General features: G+C 55.9%; 1 protein-coding gene across 1 annotated transcript; it reads right to left on the bottom strand.

The window, feature by feature from the left end:
* Positions 1-315: 315 nt before the first annotated feature.
* On the bottom strand, positions 316-16769 carry GDF6 (growth differentiation factor 6). The gene is made up of 2 exons (XM_045805637.2): positions 16314-16769; positions 316-1280 (listed from the first exon to the last, which is right to left on the bottom strand). The coding sequence occupies exons 1-2, from the start codon at positions 16735-16737 to the stop codon at positions 316-318; spliced, it is 1389 nt and encodes a 462-aa protein (XP_045661593.2). The 5' UTR covers positions 16738-16769.
* Between the last annotated feature and the right edge of the window lie 1801 nt (positions 16770-18570).

Below are 18570 nucleotides of genomic sequence, written 5' to 3'. Positions count from 1 at the left end.
TACCCGCCCCCCACCTCCTATCAAAACCTGTGAGGCACACAAGGAAATCCAAAGCCACAGTAATAAAGAAAAAAAAAACGAAAGAAATCCTCCTTGGCTTGTTTTTCCTGGGTGGCCAGGCAAGGTGTGAAAATCCGTATCTCCCTCTGGGCTGGCAGGTGGAAGGTTCTGGGAAGGCTGAGCTCCCGCCTCTCCCACCTGGCTGCACGTCCAGGCTGTTCCCCCACCCTCCGCCCCCTCCAAGGCCAGCTCCTCCGCCTGTCTGCAGTCAGGCCTCCCCTGCGGTCTGGGGCCAAGGCCGCGGGAAAGGCGCCGCTACCTGCAGCCGCAGGACTCCACCACCATGTCCTCGTACTGCTTGTAGACCACGTTATTGCCGGCGTCGATGTACAGGATGCTGATGGGAGTCAATTTGGTGGGCACGCAGCAGCTGGGCGGGGTGGAGCCGGGATCCATGGAGTTCATCAACGTCTGGATGATGGCGTGGTTGGTGGGCTCCAAGTGCGAGCGCAGCGGGAAGTCGCACACGCCTTCGCAGTGGTAGGCCTCGTACTCCAGGGGCGCGATAATCCAGTCGTCCCAGCCCAGCTCCTTGAAGTTCACGTGCAGGGGCTTCTTGCTGCAGCGCAGCCTCGACTTCTTGCCGTGCCGCTTACCGTGGCGGCTGGCGAAGGCTGTGCGCCGCCGGCGGCGGCCGGGCGAGGGCAGCCAAGGCCCGGCGTCCGGGGCGCCCGACGGCGGTGGCCACGACCCCTCCGCGCCGGCAGCGGCGGGGCCCGCGACCTCGGCCGAGCCCAGCTGTTCGCGCATCTCGGCGAACAGGTTCTTGCGCTGGGATCTGGTGAACACAACGAGCAGGGCGCGCTCCTGGGGGGGCCGCACCCTCCGGCCGAAGCCCAGACTCCGCAGGTCCGGGGGCGCCGGCTGCTGGGGCGCCGGCGCGCGTACCTCGGCCTCCCCGGCTCCCGGCTCGCCCCACGCGGCCCGCAGCTCCAAGCACAGCTGCTTCCAGGGCTGCTGGCGCAGGCCCTGCCACACGTCGAAGACTTCCCAGCCGGCCCGGGGCGCCCCCTGCGGGTCCAGGGTCCGCGCGTCCAGCAGCAGGGGCGACAAGCAGGGGAAGAGCTGCACGTGGAGCGGCCCGGCCGGTGGCCCCCAGGGCGCTGCGGGCGCCTGGCGAAAGAGCCGCAGCTCCGCGCCCACCAGCTCTTCTTTGTCTGAGAGCGTGGACACATCAAACAAATACTTCTGTCTCCGGAGAGGAGTGTGCGAGAGATCGTCTGCGAGATAAAAAATAATTACAGTCAGTTTCACTTAAGGGGGAGATCAGCCCGGTGCTCTGCGGCCGCCCCCGGGAGGAAAAGGGCGGGGAGCAGGGCAGGCCGGCTGGGAGTCCAGCCCGGCCAGCCCGGGGCCTGACCACCCCGGCTCCCCGCCCGGCCGCTGTGCAGCTAGGGGAGGGGGAGCACCAGGGCAGGACCCCCGCCCCCCGCCCCCCCGTCAGCCCGGGACTCCCAGGGCGGAAGTCGGTGGCTGCTGGAGAGCCCGCTGCGGCGGCGGCCTCCGGGTTTTCCCCCAGGAGCCTGCGTAACCACTAATGTGCCCTTTGTGGTCGTGAGCCTGGGCCGCGCTTCCCCCAGCCCTCCTTTCGGCTGGCTGGCTCGTTCTCATCATTCACGTCTCGGTTCAAATGTCACCTCCTCCTAGAGGCCATCTTCGACCACCCTGATCTAAAGTAGCCTCCCTCGGTCACTACCACAGGACCCGGGTTTATTATCTTACCGGCACTTAGCACTATCTACGATGACCTCGTTTATATTTGTCTCCTTAGTGGTCTTTCCCAGCAACACCCTGCCCCGCCTGCCCCGCCTGCACTGGCCCATAGGAGCTAGGACCATGTCCTGTCCATCGTACCGCAGCCCGCACAGCCGTGCCTGACCTGGCTACATGCTGGTCAGTAAGTTGGAAACTTCCAGGGCAGTTATTCTCACTCTGGGTGCCCTTTATAATCATCTAGAGAATTTAAAAATTACCAGTTGCCAGGGCTTGCTTTAACCAATTAAAGCAATGTCTCTGGACAGAGCCTGGGTACTGGGTTTTTGTTAGTTTTGTGTTTGTTCGTTTTGTCTTTTGTTTTTGTTTTTAAGCTCCAAGATGATTTGAAGATGCAGCCCTAGTTTAGACCCCCTGGTCTGGGGGGATGTCGCTGCCATTAGACACGTCTGCTGAAGTATGTAGGCCCCGCACAAAGCTGACAGAATGAAGATTGCTTGCTTGCTTTTTCAAATTCACCAACCATTTTAACAACAAACAAAAGAGTAACAAAGCCTTCAGAAGTCTGCAGGGGGTGGCAAATGAACAAACACACACACACCAGGCATCTACCCATTGAGAAGATCCTACAGTCAATGAGAAATACATCAGCTAGGAGAAAACCTCAAACACACACACACACAGTGACATTCTCCCTTCCACCCACCCACCCAACTTGAGATCTTGCTTTGAAACTAATCTTGAAGATTAAATTTTTGGTTACAAATAAGAAAAAGAAATTCAGGGCACATGATGGGGGACAGGGGTGTGGGGGGGATAACAGGCTTTTAAAGTCCAAGACGAATTCTTTGGGACCAAGGCAAAGCTTGACTTCTTTTTTGACGCATTTGTGCATGAAGCCAACCCCACTTCAATGTGCAAGGCGGAAAGCTAACCAGATTTTCCTGGTCTGCCTTCTCATAAAATATTTACAACCCAGCAAATACAAAAATCCCCAAAGCCCCCAGCTTTCCCCAGAAGCTAGTAAAGTTTGGTTCGATTTCAATAGTAAAAGTGTCACTGGGTCCCGGGTCCGACCCTCACTGCCTGTCCAGATGTCGCCCCAGGGCATCGGACCTGGAGCCTCAGCCACACCCAGTCCCCACTCTGGGCTGACTGCAGGGCAGGCTACCTCACTCAAAGGCACATGTCCCAACCTGAGATGGAGCTGTGGGAAGGGTTAGAGAGGTGAAGAGGGAAAAGCTGCTGGAGGCGGCTGATTTATGGAAGCCAAGACCTTCAAACCGGCCAGGGTCACATTAAAATCAGTGGGAACTCAGCACACTTTCTTCTCCTCCTTTAAAGAAATCTGCTCTGACAACCCTGAGCCACCACCCAGCTCTCTGGACCTATTGCCTTAGGCTTCACTTTCTCGCCTCTCATATTTCTCTCTCTCCAAACTAAGGATGTGATGAGAGGGCCAGACTTAAGGCATTTGCTGCACCAGCTAAGTGTTGTGAGGGCTGACATACTCTTCATCCTTACTTTATCCGCAAACACAGACCAGTTCTGTAAGGTAGATAGCACCCATTTTACAGGTGGGAAAACCAAGGTTTGGAGAAATTAATTTAATTACCAAAGTCTGAGAGCTAGTAAGTGGTAAAGTTGAGATCCAAACTCAAGTCTATTTAATTCCGGACTTGGACCATTTGGCCCCTAAGCCCCATGGCCCCACTGCTCTCCATTAGAGTGCAGGTACCAGGTTTAAAAGCAACCAGGAATGGCTGGGATATGAGGGATGGGGGATACAGTCCAAACTCTGTTTGCAGGGCTTGCTGGGAATAAAACATGGACGCCATAAGGAAATCATTTCCATCTCAGCTTACATAACTCTTGAGATGGTTTGTCACTGGCTGGAGAGCATAGGAAGGTGTAAAGGGTAATTTATTTATTTCTCTCTCATGTAACATGGAGAAATCAGCCACCTTTTGTTTTTACTTTTTTTTTTTTTTTTAAGAAAGCGTGGGCTAATAATGGTTAGTCTCTACAGCTGAGTCACATTTCTCTGGTGCTCGAGAATGGCCAAAACAGAGGAAAGCATCTGTAAAGAGAGTGCTGTACTGATTCTGCTGCCTTGGGATTTCTGATGATCTTTCTAGCAAGACCAGCCAGCCCGTCATCTTTCCAGGGCTCAAGGAGAGAGTGCAAATGAGGACTTCAGTCTGAAACCTGCCCCTTTCTCTTTCCACACCAGCTCCATCCCACCGCGTGAGCGGCCTCGCTTGCAGGACTGTGGACGCCCTTGCTCACAGGTCTCCCAAGCTTCCCAGGCATGTATTAGTGGTGTAGATACACTTTTAGGGGAACAGACCCGATGAAGCAGCTGCCCAGACCTGCAAGGGGGCTCTGTGCTATTTGGGCAAGAGCCCTATGGTTTAGGTACCACAGTAGAGTAGTAGCTCTCAGGCCACTAAACCTGTAAGGGTCCCTAAATCGCAAGATCGCATCACATTGTACAGTATCACACTTGTTAGAAATAGAAAATTCTCGGGCCGCCTGGGTGGCTCAGTCATTAAGCGTCTGCCTTCGGCTCAGGGCGTGATCCTGGCGTTCCGGGATCAGGCTCCTCCGCTGGGAGTCTGCTTCTTCCTCTCCCACTCCCCCTGCTTGTCTCTCTCTCACTGGCTGTCTCTCTCACTGGCTGTCTCTGTGCCAAATAAATAAATAAAATCTTTTTTTAAAAAAAGAAAGAAATAGAAAATTCTCTCAGGCCCCAGGGGTTTGTGGTGGAGCCCAGAATTTGCATTTTTCTTAAGCTCCCAGGTAATGTTGGTTCTGCTGGTCTGGGATCCCACTTTAAGAACCACTAACCTAGAGGAGCATGTCTCCTTCACTCTTTAGAGTCCTCATCCTGCGGATCAGGCATCATTGGAGGTGGGGCACAACGGGGTCCTCCAAAGGGACCCAGGGCAGCATCTATGGTGGTACTCACCAGAACCAAGTCATTATTTCTCCCAGCATCTTTTTTGCCCCTCACAGCCACCCCCACATCTTTTTTTTACTCTTTCAGCCACATGTACTCTCACTGGGTCTCCCGAACCTCTAACCCCTTAACAGAGGGTCCAAGAAGGTGGCTACTCTGCACAGCTCTACTACCAACCACGTTCCCCCACCTGTCTGGACCTGCTCTGGAGCCATGCATCACAGAAATAGCCCAGAGGAGGCATCCGACCTGGGGAGTGCACACACCACCATCCCCTGTGACCCTGAAGACACTTTGCCTGCTGACTTGGCATCATAAAGTCTGGCCCTGCCACCAGGGCCACCTGTGGGTAGGAAGCCAGCCCTTCACATTCCCTTCCACAAGCCCATTAAATCCTGTATAAATGAAGGCTGAAGTCCTGTATAAACGAGGGCTGATATCATCAAGTGACCCTCTCTCCCATCCTCCTCCCTAGAAACATGCACCTTTCATTCTGTTTGTGGCACTTTTTTTTTCTACAACTTGGAAGCGAATCCTAAGCTTTAGGCCTTTAAATTGAAATCAATCAGTAATAAATCATGGGAACTTTTATTTTGCTTTTAATTTTCAGGGACCTGGTTTGTTATAGTTTGGCTCAAACCCAGTTAACTCAGTGTTTGTTGAGTATTAGACGTACAGACCTTTCAAGTTACATTTGCTGGATTTGTGCTTATCAATTTTCCCAGGTGGGTGGATGGAGGAAGGAGGGGGAGGAGAAGAGAAGGAACGAATAAACCATCTGCATTTTTGAAGAAAAGTCTTCATAAATAGGTCAGCCTTTTTTAATTAAGAGCAAGTTGGTAAAAGGCTGAGCTGAGGACACCTCAAACATGCACATCCGGTATGGAATTTGATGAACAATTTTAAAAAGAAGCAAATGAGGACACAAGGAAAAAGAACTAATCACTTGCAAGACAGGGACTATAACACACATTTTAAAGGAGAAAACTGGCCTAGGAAGGTTAAAGTCATCAGTGCGGGTGGCAGCCTCAGTGCGTGGCTGGGGGGAGCTAAGAAACACCAGATGGGAAAGGAAAGGAGGCTCACAGCACCGAAGACCCGACACCAGAGAACCTGAGCCCCAGGAGGACAGCCTCAGCGAGGACGCGTAGCGGGAGGAAATGTGCCTCGAGGGTCCCCCAGGGCTCTCCCTGCTGGGGCCAGCTCCAGGGGGGCCACCCTGTCGAGGGCTTCCGAAAACCCGCAGCTTCATTTGGTTTGGGGCGGGAAGGGCACGCACTGCATTTTCCCAAGACATCTCCGAGATAGGAGGGCCGCTTGAGGTCCCTCTTGAGAGTCCTTGTGGGATTTTCTGTCACCCGCCGCCCCGAGGGTGCCCCGGCGGCTCCAGCTGTCTGAGAGAGCTCCTCCTTGAGCGTCGGGCTCCCATCCTTTGAATTCTTGGTGACCCCGAACGGCCACTGGCCAAGAGTCCGGCATGCTCCCACCCGCCTCCACCTGTCACCCCGCCACGCGTCCCGCCCCACGTCCTCCAAAGACACAGATCCTGCGATTAGGCGGTGGCTCAAAGAGCCGAGATGATAGTGGCCTTTCCCACGCCCACCTCCCTAGGTGGGGGGATGGGAGGGGCGGGATTGGCACGCTTTTTTACAAAGAAAACTCCAGACGTCTTTGCAGTGAAGTCTTCCCCCCAACCCCCGTCGTTTCTGAGCCAACAGCAGCCCTGAACGCTTCTGGGGCGCGCCTTTGCGGTAGGCACGTGCTCAGGGTTTTGATGAGCTCTGTCCCTGAATCCTCAGCGCTGGGTGTGAGGCCCGTTCTACCGTTACACTCATTTATAGATCGGGAAGCTGGGGTTCTGCGAGGTTGTCTTCACTTGCCCAATGTCTTCCAACTAGCTAAGGACAGGATCTGAAGATCTTCATTCCCCCCGCCCTCCGACCTGAGGCCACGCCCTCTTCCGAGGCTCTGATTGGGCGGTGGTGCGAAGAGGGAGGGAGGACACGCGACACACATTCATCACCAATGCCATCAACTCCTGGCGGACTGGGTTCCCCCAGGATCTTTTCCCCCCGCTTTACTAGAAGGAAGAAGATCTGCACGCAGAGATTTCGTCGCTAGATTTGAGGTCACTTGTTCCCTAGATCACTCAGCTTCAGCACTGCCCTGCGGTGCCAAAGTCTACAGGTTGGAAATAGAGTCAGAGGTACAGAGTGAGAAAAATGAGCCGCCAGCCCTCTCCCCTAGGGTATGAAAGCCTCTGAGTACTTTGTGCTCCCACGATTACCCTCTCCTGGGACACGATAATAACCCGAGCATCCCCCTGTGTTCTTGGCCTGAGTCCTGCCTCTGTTGAGATCTGTTGCAAGCTGCTGAGCTCACTAAGCCTCCTCGCTGAGGGGCAGATTCAAGAGGCAGGCCACACAATTCGTCCTCGACAGGGTGCTCTGGCCCCACCATCCAGAAGAAAAATCGTAATAGCAAACACTAGCGTAGCAATTACCATCCGCTGTGCATGATCTCAATTCTCATAACTCATGGAAGCCTCAAAGCTAACTATGGAAAAGAAAAGGATATCACTACTATGCTCATGTTATGCACCAGAAAACTTAAAATACAGATTGTTGAATGCTAACTTGTCCAAGAAACTAAGAGGTAGATGTGGCCATCTGGTTCCAGTATCGGTGCACCACCACCCTGAACATCGAACATCGTAGCCCATGGACTCTGTGTTTGGTAGAAACCCTGAGAAGGCCCCTGCTCTTTCGTGCAGCCCGCGCTTGAGGGAAGGGCATCAATCCCTGGTCTCCTAGAGTAAATCACTTCCTAAACAGCAGAACTTAAGGGACGTTAACCATTGAACTTTTGAAAGAGAACTTCCAGGGAAACAATTCTCTCAGCTCACAGTCACTGAAGGAGGGGTAGCAAATGAGAGAACGAATGGGAAAGACATTCATCTGAAGACCTGTATAAGACTGGTTACTACTGACAACGTGGAATTGGCACAGGGCTCTAGAGTCGAAGAGACATAGATTTGGATCCTGACCTGTGACTTATTGGCTGGGTGACCCTGGAAACTCTAGGTCACATAATCTCTCCCAGCCTCATATTCCTCATCTGTGAAATGGGAGCACTATGCCCCACTTAGCAGAGTCATTGTAAAGGTCAGAGTCCAGGCACCCATGCATGGCATGACACACACAAACACCCGATGAATGCAGCCAATATTACGGTAACTACCCGCTCCAGGTAGGCAGAAGAGGAACCTGAACTCCTCTTGACCCTCTTTGAGGAGATGCAATCCAATGATTTCTGCAGGATTTCCAGAAGTGAACGAAGGAAAGGTGCCGGGCAGAGGCGTAAAGAGAGAAGCCAGGACTTCCAGTTCCTATGCATCTGAGGTCCAGTGAAGGGCAAGGCCCATAGGAGTTGTGGCCTCGCCCGCATCACACTGCTCTTTCTCAGCGCCCTACCTCGTTATGTCATCCACTACTGTGGTCTCGCTCACAGCTTCCAGGTGAACAAAAAAACCTCCAGCCAGAACCTCATCAAGGATAATTCCCTCCTCTGTGGGCTCAGGGCCAGTGCTGGGGCCTATGCTAACCATGCGGCTCCCCCGCTGGGCCATGCAGCCCGAGGCCTGGGGGTTAGTCTCCTTGCCCCACTCGTCACCTTCCACCGTGGAGCCTTTTTGGGGTGGGGCTCGATCTGTCCACAGAGCCAATCTAGGGCGGTGATGAGCGTGACATTCTGGATGATCTTCACCGGCAAAGGGCCAGGCGCATTGGGCAGGGAGATGGGCTGTAGCAGTGAATGCCTCCTCAGGCTGAGTGCAGGGCCCAGAAACAGAGCAAGTCGCCTGAGAAGGCCCAGGTGGGTGTTTGTGTGTCTCCGGACACACGCTCACCGGCCCAGCTTCTCTCTGCATCTCTTGGCTTCCCCAGTGTTTTCTCCAATAGTGTGCCCTCCGTCTCTCAGCTTCTTTCCTCCTTTCAAAGATCAGAGAGGCCCAAGAAGGGTCCTCCACGGAATCTGGAGAGGCTTTTCTAGTCTCTCTCCCAAGCCTGGCAGACTGCACCCTCCTCCCTGCAAGGAGCCCGGGCCTTGCGAACCCCACATGATTAAGCAGGTCTGGTCGCGGGCCTGGATACCACAGAGAAATCCCAGTGTCCCCGCACCAGGCTCTGGCCCAGCCAGAGGCAAATGAGTGAGGGTGGGAGTGGAGGGAAGGAGAGCCCCAGATGCCACCCGACGGAAGGTGAACGTCCAGCGCTCTCCCAGCCTCAGCACAGCCTTCCATGGCCATAAGGCTAGGTGCTGGCGGGAGACGCAGGCCAGCCCTCTCCCCTGAGCACTGGGCATTGGGCACCCCCAGCAGGACTCCCAAGGCGCTTTAAGAGGACTCTTTTTTTCTCTCTCTAAGATGAAATGGATTCATTTGTAAAGTGGGGTCCAAGAACTTGGTCAGTGCGAACCCTCGAACCCTCGTGGCCACACGTTCTTCAGAGGGGTTCCAGAACCAATGATTGGAAGCTGAGATCAAGAACACTTCAGGGAGGGTCTCTTTTCACTGCAGTCTCACCGGGGCCTTCCAGAATCTTAATTTGACACCACTGCAGATGAAATCCAAACGGAAGCTCGGTACCAATGCCACAAGCCCTACCCTCTCTCCCCACCTTTCCCCTGCGTCCCCATGTCTTCCGAAGGTCACTGCCCTTCCCTTGGAGCTGTGCTGTACAGGGCCCTGACGCGGTGATGTGCCAGGGGCCGCCCTCGCTGCACTGTGGACCAGTAGGGTCACAGGGAGCCCACTGGAGCCACACAGGCCCAGGGCTGGAGGGGAGGAGGAAATGCTGCCGGGAAACAGCCTTCGGGGTTGGAACACGATCGGGCCTTTTGACTAGAGAGTCTGGAGATCAGAAGTAGAAGAAAAGGTTCCCATTTTATTTGGTTTCTCCTCTCCGACCAGTTCTCGGGTTGCAGGTGGGGAGAGGGGTTCAAATTGGCGTGCTGCGTGGACAGGAAAGGACTTCAGTGCCCAGGGGTCCTGTGCAGGAGAAACCTCAGGGGTGAGTTCTTTAAAGTGTTGAGCCCGGCGCGGCTTCTGAAGAAGGGGTGGTGGAAACTGCTCCACTGCGCTCACCTTGGGCTGACTTCCCAACTAACGTCGCAGCAAAATGAGATTCGCGGGGGCAGCTGTGGACCATCGTTCATTCAATTTCAACAGTCGGCTGGGAAGTGGGGTGAGGGCTGGACCAACGTGCCTGGAAGCCAGGTTTGCAGAGCAGGCGCATGGATTTTCTTCGGTTCGTTCGTTCTTCAGGGAGGGCAGGAGGGCGTATAAACCACCGGGATCCCAAAGCCAACCCTCCGCGCTGCTCCTGCCCCCACTTTCCGCTCGGGTCGGTAAGCTAAACCCGCTTCAGACGGGGCCAGAGGCCCGCCCTTCTCTCCAGCACGCCCACTACCGCGTCCCCAAGCCGAACTCCGCCCCCAGACACCCGGGCCACTGGCGGCGCGGCGCGCGCATCTTCTGGAAAGCTGGCCAGCACGGCCAGCCGCCCGCGGCCAGTCCCTCCTAGCGCCTGCAGCGGCTCAAGCCACGCAGACCCAGCCCTCGGCCCCCAGCGGCGCTAATGGACTGGCCTGGAAGGCAGAGAACAGCCACCCTGGAACCCATTAGGCCGACGAGGACCTATTTAATTCCTGTAAACAGAAGACACCACTTAACCGCCATTGAGCTTAAAAATAAACAGCCCGGGCTTTAAGAGAGGCGGGGGGCGGGGGGAGGGCAGGGAGGGGCGGGCAGGGAGGGGGCTGATGCCGAGCAACGAAAGGACGCGGAGGATCCACATTCCCGCTAACCACACCGCGCGGCCTCGGCTGGGATACCGTCCCCGGGTGCAGAGAGCGTCGTTTGCCCAGGGTTACTCCATACCCCAGGATTTATTGAACTAATGCCCTTCACTTTACTTAAAAGCCCCCAGGGATTATTGCTGTTGCGCTCTGCGTCCTTCACTGCACGCAGCAGTCCTGCCAGCAAACAGTTTTCGTTCTGTCCGATCTCTATCATATCATCTTTCTCCCACTTCTGCCTCCCCTTCTCTTCTCCTTCCCCTCTCGCCACCCCAGGAAAACGGCACCAATTTCAAGGAGGTGTGCCGCTGGAACTTGGAGAACTCCGATGGGGAAAAAACTGTTTGCGTTAGGACCTCCTCCTGTGCAACGCCCGCGTTCTCCGCGGGTCCCGGCTGCGCGCAAACTCGCAGGTCGCGAGGGGGAGGTTCCTGTCTTCATTCAGTTTGCCGAGGAAGGGATTCCCAAGGCCTGTCGTGGGCTGTGGCTTAGGTAATTTGTTTTTTGTTTGTTTGTTTTTTGTTTTTGTTTTGTTTTTTAATGTGGAGAAAAGACAAGGATGTTTGAGCACGTTTTTCGATCCCCTCCCCCACCAGCAACTCTACCGCGCAAACTCCCAGAGCCCGAGTGCCTCCCGCGCTGGGGAAAACGTTCAGAGTCCTTTTCAAATTAGCCTCCCGTGCAGAGGAAGCTCGCCCTGGTTTCTGGCCCCACTTGCACTCTCGCTGCAGAAGGCACTAGGTGTTCTTAGCTTACTTGCTAAGGTGGCCCTTGTAAGAGTCTTGTAAGGTAACCCTGAAGGCCTTAGGGATGAGGGTGACAGTAACTGATACTTAACAACAAGCCAATGGCTAAGGCGTTTGTGGTTTGTGGCCTTTAAAATGTTTTAATCATTCCAACCAGAAGAGAAGAACAAACTTCTTCTTTAAGGCTTCCTTCCCTCACCCCAGGCCCTTTTCCAGGACCTTCCAGGCCACTGGCCTGATAGCAGCTCATGAACCTCTACAGCAGTGCAAACTCCACGCCAGCGCTCACTCGGGTGCGCTCTCACACGCACACTTGAATGCTCAGCAATCCTTTTCCAAGGCTGTTCCCTCTTTCCGGGGAAATAAAGCCTAGATTGGAACCTTCTGCCGGCTTCCTCATTTGGCCGTCTGGTCTGCATTAGTGTTTTTATAAGGGACTCAAACAAATCGAATACAAGGTCACCAAATAATTAACAGTTGTGAATTCCCTCCGTCCCCATTAAAATACTTCCCTGCTTATATTTCATTTTCCGTTTGCCAACGACAACAGGGTCGGGGCAAAAGCGCTGCTGCGTTGACTGCGCCACTCTGCGGCCCAGGTCCACCCAGAAATTCGCTGTTTTGCATAAACATGCTGTCCCAGACGAACTTGAATCAGAGGGAACCCTACAGCTCTTAGAATACCCTCCCCGCAGCTCGGCTGACCCCACAGTTGTCCTGTCCTGCCCCCAGATAATCGCGACCCAGAAGGTAAACCAAGAAGCCAATAACCGGCAGCAAACTTTCCAGCGATTCATTTCTAGGGTGTCAAGTTCCTCAAGGATGTTCCGATCTCGTTTGTGGTTTTTCTCTGTTCCTTACTGCCTCCTTTCTGAGAAGACTATTGTAACAACAACAATCACCAGGAAGTAAATTTTAGGAGTCTTCTGGTTTCCAAATCATCTGGAAACTGAACTCACAACAGTATTCCTAGACTCATTTTGGTTTCTTCCAAAACCAAGGGGGAAGTTTTTTATCCCCCCTTGTTGGAATTATGTGGCACTTCTCACTCCACAAAGGGGAAGTCCGAGGTGTGTTTCTCTTTTTCTCTCCCCCTCTATCTCTCAGCCACGTTGAATTCATAGCAGTTCCAATCCCTGCCTTTCCCAGGCCCCAGGGTTGGGGCCCTAAGGGCGCCAGTACTAGTGGCCTTTCAATGGTTCTATCCTGTGCTAACTGCAGTTCCTCTACATCCAACCTGACCCACTGTGATCTTACAACTGCACCAGCACACACCCGCACACACTTTCCATCTTTGTGGATTCAAACTCATCACAAAAGCACAGCACAGAGGAATATTTAAAGATCAGGGATAGCATGGTTTGTGACTTTACAGAGAGCACGAAGAGGAAGCAAAGCACAGCACAGATTCAGACCCTCAAATCCAAAGTTCTGCTCCAACTCCAAACTGGATCTTAAAAAAATCACAGAAGAGTATTAGCCCAGATGGGAAATCTGCCCCCCCTTTTTTTACTTCTGCTTCCTGCCACCATCCTTTAGAAACTTCCTCACCCCTTACCCTACCCATGTAGTGCCTTAGTTAAGCATGCAGGATCTAGAACTGGATATGTGCTTCGCCCCTCCAAGTGACCTTAAGCAACTTGCTTAACCTCTTTCTCTTCCTTAATTCACCTGTAAAACAGTGGTTATAGCACTTTCCGCAGGGGTTGTTGTTAGAATTAAATGAAATAATTCAGGTAACAGATTTTAGCACAGTACTTGGTATGCAGTAAATGCTCAATATATGTTGGTTATTATTACCCCTAGATGTTTGGAGAGGAAATCGAAAGGAGGGACATTGAAAAAATAAAACTTGCAATAAGGTCTCCTCATGGGGGGGGGGGGACGTGGCAAGGGTGAGGTAACAGAGGGCGTGCTATCTTTGTAGACCCAAAGCGCTCTTCATTTACTTCCGGCTGATTTTTATCCCTGCTCACCCACTCTTAATCGCAAGCTTGAAGGGTAACTTTTGAGGTTCCGGTGTTCCCGGGTGAGGAAGGCTTTTTACAAATATTGTACGTGAGTAAGGAGTTCATGCCTCCTGAACCCGCTTCAGGATTCCTTCCATTTTCTTTGCTCCTCCCCCTGAGGGTCCCCTGCTCTGCAAAGCCAAGCCGGCCGCACTCGACGGCGATTTAAACATCCCGAGGCAAGGCGCCAAGTTAGCGCGGCTGGCCCAGCTCTCGGCTGGCCGCAGCTCTTTCCTCCTTGCCCCGCCATCCACGGGATGGGGGAGGGGACGTAGGCGGGTTTGGCGGGGTTCAGAGTCCCCACGTGAGAGGGGCGGAAGTCCTCGCCAGGAGCCGGGGATGCGCGGCTGGCAGGTCCCTTCCATCACGGGAGACTAGACACCGTTTGATGTGTTATGACATGAACCCTCAATTAGATCGCTGAGTTGAAACACTCCAATCAGGGGCCCGATGCTAAGCAAGCCCCGGAAGGTCCAGCCCGAGGTCACCGCCGGTGACACATCAAATCAAAATCAGTGAGAGGGAAAGTGAGGCTTTCCCTTTATCAAGCTGGCGCTGTAGCCCGCAACACACCCCCTCCTCTGCGCGCCCCCTCCTGCCTTGGGCTCCGCACTCCTTCACCCCCGAGCGGCGTGCGGCGAGCCGCACAGCCTTCCCAGTCAACCAACTGCCCTTCTTCGCGTGTTCTGGGAACCTGAGAGCGTGGAAGAGACCGTGCCTTCGAAGCTGCGGTCCAAGGGGTCACTCCGCGTCTCCTCCGGCTGGGGACCGCGTTCCAGAGCTGAAGCCGACGTCTGGATCTTGGTCCGGCTAGCCTGGAGACCTTGGCTCGGGAACAGAGGCCCCTGGGCCTGGGCTCGCAGCCAGTCCCTTCCCCTACCACCGGCGCCCGGGGACGCCCAGCGCTGTGCCCGGGAGAGACTGCAGCACCCGAAAGGGTGAAGCGAGCCCGCGTCTGCGCGGGACCTGACCCCCCCCCCCAGACCTCCCACTCCTGCCTGCACGCCCCACGCTTCGGTAGACACCTCCGAACAGCCTGCAGAGTCTCTTGGTCCCGTGCCAAACTCGCAGGGCGAAGCTTACGAGTTAGGGGTGCCTGCTTGGGGGAGGGGCAGAGATTCTTGCCACTTCCTTTGGGGAAAAGAAAACTTGCGCCCAACCGCCCGCCAGCCTGGGCCTCGGGATTTCTTCCCCTGGGCGAAGGCCTCTTGAGCAATTTTCTCTGAGCTTCCTTAGTGTCTCCACTAGGGATGTGTAGGGTAGTATTTGACTAGGAGAGTAGAGAAGGTGGACGGTAAACAGGATTTGGAGGGAGGAAGACAATCGAGGCAGGGTTCAAAGACTGGGGCGGGGGCGAGCTTCAGTGGCAGCACGGAGGTTGGGGATGGAGTTGCAGCGCTACGAAGAAGGCATGTGTATCTGCAAAGGTGACTTTAGTAGTCCTAAAATCACCATAAAATAGCAGGCGTTAATTTGCCGCCCGGACCTTTCAGCAGCTCATGAACCTCGCTGACCTCGGCTGCAGCCGCGAACCGAGCGTGGGCAGGAGCCCTGGCCCGCAAGGAAGGTGGCTACAAGGGTGGAGGCTGGGATCTGAAGCCCGGGAAGAGCCCGGGGCTTGGGAGCCGTTAGCCTCCTCTGAAAAGCTCCGAGGACGAGCGTGTTGAGTAGGCAGGCGGGGAGCAGCCCTGTTCGCCTGAACCCTGGCGCTCGCGGGTTTCTGAGCGACCCCACTTTCTCTGACCTGGAAGTGGGAGGAGAACTGGTCAAAGCCAGCCTCGAATCTAAGTCTGGGTAGGATGGTGGATAGCAGCCTTAATCTTTTTTAAAAATCTCCTCCTTCCTTTTTTCTCATCCCCTTCCTTCCCTTTCCCTTTTTTTTTTCTCGCCCGTCCTTTCCTGTCTCCTTCCAGGTTATTGTCTCCCCTCTTTAGGAGCTGAGTTCCTGGCGCCGGTGGATCCCTCTTCAGTTTCTGGGACCAAGGGGAGAGCGAGGTTCTCTCGAAGGCACTCACCACGCGGACCAACGCGGGTGGCAAGGAGCGGGTGCACGGGTTTCCGAAGGCACCCACTCTTGCACCCACGCCCTCAGAGGGCACCGGGGACAGGGCCCCTGGGAGAAGCTCAGAGGACCGATGCCTGTCTGGGAAAGGTGGATGAGCATATCCACGTATCCATATGGATTAAGTACCAACAAACCCCTAAACTTAGCTGCCCTGCCCCTGCCCCGCCCTGCCAGTTGCTGCCGCTGCCTTAGCAGAAACTGCTCGGTTGCCGCCTCCGAGCGGCCGTGAGCGCGCTGCTGGAGCAAAAGGCGCCCGAGGGCGCGGGCTCCTGCCGGGAGGTTGATGCCCACATCCAGCGCAGGGAAGGGCTGAGAAGCCGTGCAGCGGCTGCGTCAGGGTATTGCCAGACGCCTTTCGCTGACTTGTTCCTCCGACCGCGGGACTTGCATCTGCCGAGCCGATAGGTGCTCGGGGTTTCCCAACGCTCACTCATGCCCCATGCCCCCCCCCCCACCCCGGTCGGCCACTGCCACTCAGGCCTTGTACGGCGCACCTCGCACAACCCGAGACCCTGTGGCAAGTGTGCCGTCAGTTCCCGCCGCGGCCCCTCTCCAGACCCAGTCATTTGCCTGCCACCTCCCGTCCTCCACGCTTCCTCCACCAGCCACCAGACGAGCGGCCACCACGCTGCTTTCTGCAAAAGACAAGAGAAAGAAGGAAGGAAGGAAGGGAGGAAGGAAGGGAAAGAAGGAAGCGACGAAGGGAGGATTGCACACTGGAATAAAATCTGCAGCCGCATTCAGAAACTTATTGGACTTGAGAAAAACAATTTAAGAAAAGAAAGGGGGAGGCGTCCAGAGAGGGAAGGGAATTCACAAATGTAGCCTCCTGCCCGAGCCGGAGCAGGGCCGTGGCTGCGGAGCTCCAGGGAGAGGAGCGGGGCATCTTCTTGGCCACTTACCTAGTCCCCTGTCTACAAAGCTAGTGATCGTATTAGCCGACTTGGAAGACTGGAAAAAGCTAGCATTGATGCCCAGCTTCTCGGCGATGGAGTAAGTCCTGTAGATTGACAGCATGTACTCGTGGGGCACCACGCGCGGGCCCCTGCCAGGAGGCTCCTGCGCTTGGAGGTGCTGCAGCGGCCGCCGCCGGGGCTCATCCTGTGGCCGCGGTTGTGGCTCGTGGCGCTCCAGGGGCGCCCGGGCCGTGGTACTGTCTCGTGGCGACCGCGGTATCTTGCCTTCCTTGCGGCTTCGCATTCCCTTGGCGGAGCCCAGCTCCGCGGACGACGAGGAGGATGAGATGGAAGCCTGCTGGAAACCGGGAAAATCCCACAGGAAACTGATGAGGAAGACGGCCGACAGCAGGACTCTAGGAGTATCCATGGCGAGAGAGTGGTAGCGTCTCCCAGAGAGGCGGCGGCGCAGGGCGCGAGGGGCACGGAACGGCTGGACAGCGGCCGGGGCCCGGCTCCTCGCGCGGACTCCGAGTGCAAGGAGCCGGGTCCCAGCCACACCAACTCCGGCCCTGCCACGCCCCCTCCCGCCCCTCGCCGGGAGGGGAGGGGAGGGAGGAGAGGGGAGGGGAGGGGAGAGGAGAGGAGGGGAGCGGAGGGTGGGAGGAGAGGCGGGTGGTGAGGCCAAGAGGTGTAGGGGAGAGGGGCCGCTTTGCGTCCGTGTGGCTGGGAGACGCAGCGCCCCCGCGGGACGCGCGCGGGGTTGCCGGGCGGCGTGCGCAGAGCGGGCCTGGAGCGCCGGGCGGGGGAAGGCTGGCGCGGCCGCCCCGCGGCGAGGAGGCCAGGAGCATCCACAGCGCCGGAGTCCCACTAGCACTGTCCGATGCTCGGTGCCCCCGGGCGCCGCGCTGGCCCTAGGTCCTCGCCGTCGTCCCCACTGGCCGGGGAGCGTGTGGCCCGGGAGGGGCGAAGCGGCGGCGGCGCCCCCCAAAGACTGCTCCCGGCGGGCGCCTCTGCCGCGGACTGCGCTCCGGCTCCGGGGGGTGGTGGTACCTTCTTTCCTCGGCCCCAACCTCCAGGCCGGCCGTTCGCTGCCTTCAGGGGCCAGCCCGGGGCCAGCGAAGCCTCGCCGCGTCCCAGGCACAGTGCCCAGCCCCGAACAGCCCCATTCTCTCGGTGGGGTACCGGTCTCCACAAAGACAGGGCGTCTGTTCCCGACCCTCGAGGTCAGGCAAAGGCCACGAGTCTTTAGAGTCTGGATGGATGCTAAAAGCTGCCGCGCTCTACGGCAGGCCCCAGCCTCTCTTCTCGCAGTCCCCAGCCTCTTCTGACGCTGGCTTTAGCCGCTTCTTTTCTCCTCGGTCGGCTCCCGGGGTCCTCTTTCCGCTCGCGGCCTGGCCCCCGCCTCCACGGCATCCCCATTTTCCCTCTCTTCTTTCCCTCCCGCCTTCAAAACTCTCTCCTTCCCTAAGTTCCTTCTGCATTCCAATCCCTCTTTCCCCAGCCTGCTTTTCTTCTCACACTGCCCTCCCATCTCTGCCTTCCCACCCTCTCCCTCCGCGGCCTCCCCCTCCTCTTTCAGTGGACCCCTCCCTTTGCAGCTCTTCCCCAATCTGTTTCTCTTCAGCCCAGCCTCGCCCCATCACGAGTTTCCTTTATCTGTCCCCAGATTCCCCGTGCGTGTCTTCCCCGCCCACTGCCTCGCTCATTCCTGGGCCTGAGCGCTGGAAGTCAAGGCGGAGGGCTGCTTCTCTCCCACAGTGCTCTGTGCCCTGGAACGCTATGGACGGTAGCGTCTCCTGTGCATTTACTGGGTGTTCAGCCACCAACCATAAAATGCTCCCCTTTCGTCTCCCAACAGCTCTGTGAAGTTGGCCTTACTATTTTCACTTTCACAGATTGAAAAAACGAGACAGGGGATAAATGACTTTTCCAAGGACACTCAGCCAAGAGGACAAGCAGCCAGGGACAGAACCCAGAGCACAGCCCCCAAACCCAGGGCTCGCATTCCAGCATAGAAGAATCAACCCTCCAGCTAGTGTCTCTGATTCTTGCCTTTTTCTTTTCTTTATGGTTTTATTTTATCTCAGATGACTTCCTCCCAGACTGCCTTTTATGTGTGTGTTCCCGGTCTTCTACTTCCCTCCTTCTCACTTTTGCCTTTCCCTGTCTTTTCCTGTCCCTGCAGAGTCCACTCACCTGACTGCAAGGGAAGGAAGTTGCACATCCCCACTCTCTTCATGCCTTAACTTCCTTAAGGTCT

This window comes from Ursus americanus, chromosome 9 (assembly GCF_024610735.1).
Source record: "Ursus americanus isolate L20-20 chromosome 9, mUrsAme1.1.p, whole genome shotgun sequence".
In the NCBI taxonomy this organism is placed as follows: Eukaryota; Metazoa; Chordata; class Mammalia; order Carnivora; family Ursidae; genus Ursus; species Ursus americanus.
Note: the sequence above shows the minus strand (reverse complement) of the source record. Positions and strands in the feature narration are given on the sequence as shown.